Source organism: Myotis myotis, unplaced genomic scaffold (assembly GCF_014108235.1).
Source record: "Myotis myotis isolate mMyoMyo1 unplaced genomic scaffold, mMyoMyo1.p scaffold_m19_p_10, whole genome shotgun sequence".
Taxonomy (NCBI): Eukaryota; Metazoa; Chordata; class Mammalia; order Chiroptera; family Vespertilionidae; genus Myotis; species Myotis myotis.
The window spans coordinates 24,405,891-24,412,024 of record NW_023416314.1 but is presented as its reverse complement, the minus strand read 5'-3'; the positions used below and the strand labels follow the sequence as shown (position 1 = coordinate 24,412,024).

The 6,134-nt window shown below is 44.1% G+C and overlaps 1 protein-coding gene across 1 annotated transcript; it reads right to left on the bottom strand.

Moving 5' to 3' along the window:
- Positions 1-3,962: 3,962 nt before the first annotated feature.
- On the bottom strand, positions 3,963-4,982 carry LOC118664042 (immunoglobulin-binding protein 1-like). Its single transcript, XM_036323946.1, has one exon. The coding sequence runs from the start codon at positions 4,980-4,982 to the stop codon at positions 3,963-3,965; it is 1,020 nt and encodes a 339-aa protein (XP_036179839.1).
- Between the last annotated feature and the right edge of the window lie 1,152 nt (positions 4,983-6,134).

The following is a 6,134-nucleotide window of genomic DNA, read 5'->3' as shown; positions in this document are numbered from 1 at the left end:
TTTACTATGGGTGTCAGAAGTGTATAGCATATGTAAATGGCAACATCATCAGTAAAGGAATCCTATCTAATAAAGAGGGGATATGCAAATTGACCATCACTCCTCCACAAAGATGGCAGTGCTCATAGCCACAAGATGGCGGCACTCAGTCCCCTCAGCCCCGCCAGAGTCCCTCAGTCCTGGGGGGCGGCCTCTGGGAGTGGGCAGCATGAGTAGCTTGGCGGAATGCTTGCTTTGTTGCTGCGATGATGAGGAAAACGTTACACCCCGGCTGTGGAGGGCCTCTGAGCAGCGGGCACGGAGTGGCCAGAGCAGAACACTTGCCTTGTTGCCCCGGTGATGAGGCAAGCATTCTGGCCCTGCTGTGGAGGGACAACTGACAGAACAGACTGGAACTGATTCAAAATGGCACCTGCTCCATTGGCCTTCACCCCAGTACTAAGTCTGGAGAACTGTCTTCTAAGTAAAGTAGATCCCTTACATGACCAATTATGACAGAAGGCTTGACCAGACCGGAAGTCAGTGCTGGGTTGCCATGGCGACCCAGCACTTACTGAGGCTGCGGCGGGTGCCCTGACGCAGCACTGACTGCCTAGGGGGCTGCGGATCAGGCCCAGAGAGAGACCTGCACAGAGAGAGGCAGGGTCTGATCCGTAGCCTCTGTGGCAGCCGTTGATCGGAACTTGCCTCCCTTTCTCTCCCGCCATGGCCAACAGCCACGCCTCCATTTCTCTCCAGGCCTCCACCGGGGCTGCCTACCAGTCCCGCCTTTCTGACCAGGCCCAGTTGATAGGCCCAGAGACTCTGACTGGCATAGAAACTGACCAATCAGAACCAAATTGGCCATCAGAGGAGAGAAGTTTGGGGCAGATCAGGCCTGCGGGGAGGGCAGTTAGGGGTGATCAGGCAGGCAGAGGCAATTAGGGGTGATCAGGCCAGCAGGGGAGAGCAGTTAGGGGCGAGATCAGGTCAGCAGGTGAGGGCAGTTAGGGGCGATCAGGCAGGCAGAGGCAGTTAGGGGTGATCAGGCCAGCAGGGGAGAGCAGTTAGGGGCAAGATCAGGCCAGCAGGATAGGGCCGTTGGGAGCAGGATCAAGCTGGCAGGGGAGGACAGTTGGGGGCAACCAGGCTGGCAGGTGAGGGCAGTTGGGGGTGAGATCAGGCTGGCAAGGGAGGGCAGTTAGGGGTCATCAGGCAGGCAGAGGCAGTTGGGGGTGAGATCAGGCCGGCAGGGGAGGGCAGTTAGGGTCAATCAGGCAGGCAGTGAAGTTAGGGGTGATCAGGCAGGCAGGCAGAGGCAGTTAGGGGCAATCAGGCAGGCAAGCAGAGGGGTTAGGGGTAATCAGGCAGGCAGGCAGGTGAGTGGTTAGGAGCCAGCGGTCCTTGATTGTGAGAGGGGTGTCCGACTGCTGGTGTCTGGGGTTGGACATCCCCCGAGGAGTCCCCGACTGGAGTGGGTGCAGGCTGGGCTGAGGGAAACCCCCGTGCATGAATTTTGTGCACCGGGCCTCTAGTCTTTAAAATAAGTGAGCAGCTATTACACAACCATCAGTCTCTTCTCTCAAACGTATGCCACATGCACTGACATACTCCATTTACATGTTAAATATTTGAACAGGGTGGCTGCCTTAAATTTTCAAAGCTTATTCTGTTCTTCAAATCTTAGAATTATGGCTTTGTATAAAAAGAATAATGAAAATATTTGCAAATGTGTGTCCTCATCCCCCCCATTAACCCCCAACCTCCCCCCCCCACACACTCATGCTCCCATCCCCCCTGTTGTCCATGTCCATTGACACATTTGTAATACCTTAACTAAAAAAAAAAAAAAAAGAAAGAAAATATTTGCAAGAGCTACATAAATAATGTGAAATAGATTTTTAAAAAATCAGGTCCACTCTATATGACTGAGCCAAAGTCCTTGAAAGCAGAGGTAGGTGGGTGGGAGGGGAAGAGATTAAGAATTTCTATGCATATATGCATAACCATGGACACAGACAATAGTGTGGTAAAGGCCTGGGGTAAGGGGCAGGTGTGGGCCAGAAGGGGTCAAATGGGGGAAAGGGGAACATCTGTAATACTTTCAACAATAAAAATACATTTTTAAAGAACAAACATATATTGACATCGGGGCAACCAGCTGAGTCTGAAAGATCTTGTCTTTGGAAACACACATCCAAAGCAGAATTTTATGACATAAAACAAGATTACTGACCATTCATCTGAAATGGATTGAACCAGAAGGAAAGGCAGAAGCAATATGCTAAAGTAGTATTGTGATTGGGTTGTTTTAGCAGCTTAGGCCATGCACACTATTTACTGTAAACCACTCTGGTCCAGGGAATCAGAGAATGAATACTCTAAGCAATATGCTGCAGACTGCAGCATTAAGAGACACTTCACGTCTGTAATATGAAGATGATGATCATCCTTTGTGCGTTACAAGGGACGGAACTTGAGGACTGCAACCAAGGATTTCTTGCACGCACTTGAAAAGGGAAATAACAACTTTATCTACAAATACCTCTATTGCCCCAAGTCTCTACTGAAATAGGTTGATGGTCTGGCCCACTGAGTTAGCAAAAATGTAAATAAAGGTCACAACTTTCCTAACATAATGAGAACTCTGCCTCCCTCATTTAGTGTCTAAAGCATATGGCTTTCACACTAGCCAGCAGCATGGAAGAGCTGCACTATGGGTAGTTGTTTGAGTTTAATCGTGAGTTGTCTGTGAGCCAGCACCTGCAAAGGGCTGGCTTAAGACATCTAATATTTGAAAAAGACAGTCTAATGGACCTGCTGAATACTTCTTTTCATACTGCTCGATTCTCTAAGCTTGGCCCATTTTAAGTTAGATCATCAAGAAGCAATGTATTTGCACCAAATTATCTCAGTTCTCCATAGAAATGCCTTCACTGATTGATGATACAAAGTTTTGCCCTGAGCATAACTGAGGGTCGATATGGAAACTGTCTCATCAGTGTTTCTATTGTTTTTGTAAAGCTGTAGCTAGGCAGTGTCCACTATGCTTGCAAGTATCAGTTTTAAAAAGGCCCACAGAAATTCACCTCACTTACCTTGATTTCAAGTCAAGGTTTATTTGTGTGTGTAATGTGCAAGCTTTCTTTTGTCTGTAGTGAACATCAGGTAACTGATGACGTTTCCTTTTAGTTGTTTGGAAACTCATAGCTGAATGAACTCACCTAGGTTTAATGGCACTATTTTTGGGTAGATTTTTTTTAAATAGCATTTTTTTTCTATTGTAGTCATCAACTACCCATTTTACAAGATGTTTTAACTTGGAAGCTTCTTTTGAAAATTTGAAAATTTTAGAGGCATACATCTGAGAGTGAACAGCAAAGAAAGCAACATTCACTAAACATTTTCTTTGTTCTAAGTAGTTTACATATATAACCATAGGTGTTACTCAATAACACATTTGTCTGTTTTAAAGATGAGGTTCAGGTATGTCAAATAACATAATCTATGCTACAAAGGTAGTAAGAGTCAGAGCTTATATTTGAACCCAATCTTTTGTGGTTTTGTCTAAAACATGTACTCCTATCTATGGCTCCCCTATCTATCTATTAAACATTAATTTTTATTTTCTTCATTTTTTCTACACAGGCTCATCATATAATAGAATAGACTTTTTTATTCCTTCAGGAGAATTCATTTAGCCATTGATTATACATAGCCTTTCTCAATACTCTTTTCTTTCCACTTAAGAAACTGGAATACGTCATGATGAGCATGATAATGCCAAAACAAAATTGCTGGTTCATCATCTAGAGAACAAATACACACTTAATTGCTTGACACTTTATTGAACACAAAGCAAGATTAAGCATCACTGCCTTCATGGTACAGAGCTGAAGCAGGAACCCAGCGAGGGGGAGATAGCACAGCTTTCCTTCATGGGGAAAATGTGCCCCTCACAGTCCCGTCTTGTTGTGGGAAGACTAACCCATGTTCTGTCGGTTGCCGTAGCCCCTAGGATGGGTGTCCTTCCAGTCATCCCACTCCCGAGCTTGGCTGTGTGTTTGCTCATCATCCTCTTTCTTCTTTTGTTTCTGATCTTCCTTTCCCTGAGCTACTATTTTGACCTCGGTTGTTGTCTTGGGTATTCCCTGATCTGGTAATGTTCCACATTTCCCATACTGGTCATACCAGTCGCTCACCGCCATAGATGCCAGACTGGGATAACCAGCTCCAAATACTTTGGTTTGGGTCACATTCCGAGTGAGAATGAAGGGTCTCCCTGGAGGCCTGTCCTGATGAGATGAGGGTGAAGTTGATGCCTCTGATGAACAGCCTCTTCCTCTCAGGATCGTCATCTCCTGGTCGATGCTCTCAATCTCTTCTAAGCTGATAACAATCCACCTTCGGAGCTGGAGGAGGTAATATTCTCGAACATTCTCATCATCTACTTGGCCGCTTTCCATGGCAGATTTCATCGCGGACAACCTCTGCTCCACCTCCTTCCTCTGCTTGTATCTCTCTATTTTTGTCTGCCTCTTGGTTGCCATCGCAAGGAGACTAGGATGGGCCACGGGGGAAAGAGCTGTGTTATTTTCAGTCGGGTTGTTGTTGGTTTGGGGCAACTCGAACTCTGCCACGTGGTAGAATTGGCACTGAGTTAAGTAGTTTACGAAGTGTTCCCGAGCCCACAGCAAATGATCCAGACGCTTGCTGGGGTCGACCTGCTTCATGGCCAGCGCGCCTTGAAGTGCTGGCACCAGCAGGTACTTCAGGTCTGTGGAAGCAATCTCCTCCAAATCTTCATTTCGGCTGAACAAGTCGAGTTTTGACAACATTTCGGCTGCCTTCTCAAGTTGTGTTAGCCCCTCCGATACCTTCTTTTGGATTCTCTTGGAAGTGCTGGGTTCAGCCGTCTCTTCCACTTCATCCAGAAGTTGTTGGCTAGTGTCGAACAGCTCTGGGAGCCGCGGCAGCGGGGACTCTTCTTCCACTGTTGACATCTTGGGAAAAAGGGATAAACATTAATTTTTATATTAAGTTTATATTGAGCTTGATTAAGTTAATTAATTAAGTAAATATCTATTCCCCTTTGCAGCATGGTTGAGCAGTTAAAATAAAGTCATGAATGTACTTTGAGAGAATTTTTAAATGATATACAAATGTGGTGTTTTATTACCTATTACTCCATTATATTGATCATTGCAGGATTTGAATGACTGTATTAAAATCTAATGGTTGTATGTGAGCATGTAATTATAAATCTTGAGTGCTCCACTATTCACCCTATTAGTGCTCAACAATGATTTTTAATCAACTGGGAAGCTGAAAAGGGCTTTGATAAAAGCCCCTCGAATGTAAAATACTTTACTGAAGTTCATCAACAAATGACATTCTAAATTAAACTTCAGTTCATAAAATTCCTATTCTGATGAAGAAATCATTCTACTACCACACATATAGCAGCTTCTTACAAGCCATATGGCTTCTTACAAGCCATAGAAGAAATCATTCTACTACCACACATATAGCAGCTTCTTACAAAAGCATGCATTTGAAAGTCCTGCAGTGGTCTTCTGACCGGCAAACAGGGATTTCTAAGATGGGTAGAGAAACTATCCCTTTTCTGTGTCCTGAGGAATAGTCACAGACTTTATAAACACAGACAAGAACAGTCCCTTCACTCTTCATCCCAGCCTGAATCGTCAGCCAATATTAAAGTGCAACCTCATTATGCCTGATCCTGTTTCATTAATGTCTCGCTCTCTTTCTCATTCCAGATCTTTATCCTTCCAGAAAGTGACTTTTGCATTTTCGACTCTGACATTATATTGTTCACAGTATGTGTTAGCCCTACTTCCTCATCTTGTAAGAAAATATTTTAAAACATGCTGCATTAGAAACCATGAATATTTTTCTAAGCATCAACTGCAAGTATCACGAATGAAAACATCATCCTAATGAAAAAAAAAAAAATCTGGTGCTGCTTCATTATTAAGAAGGTATACAACTTAGCATGGACATTGCAGGCCTGGGTGCTACTTAAAACTTAATTCCTTTGATAGGGCATTTAGCAAAATGTAGACAAAATATGTTATCTATTTTATTTTATTTTATTTTTTTTTTTTTAAATATTTTTTATTGATTTTTTACAG

Excerpts from the sequence above, each read along its gene's own strand:
- LOC118664042 (XM_036323946.1), bottom strand. The coding sequence starts at position 4,982 with ATGTCAACAGTGGAAGAAGAGTCCCCGCTGCCGCGGCTCCCAGAGCTG.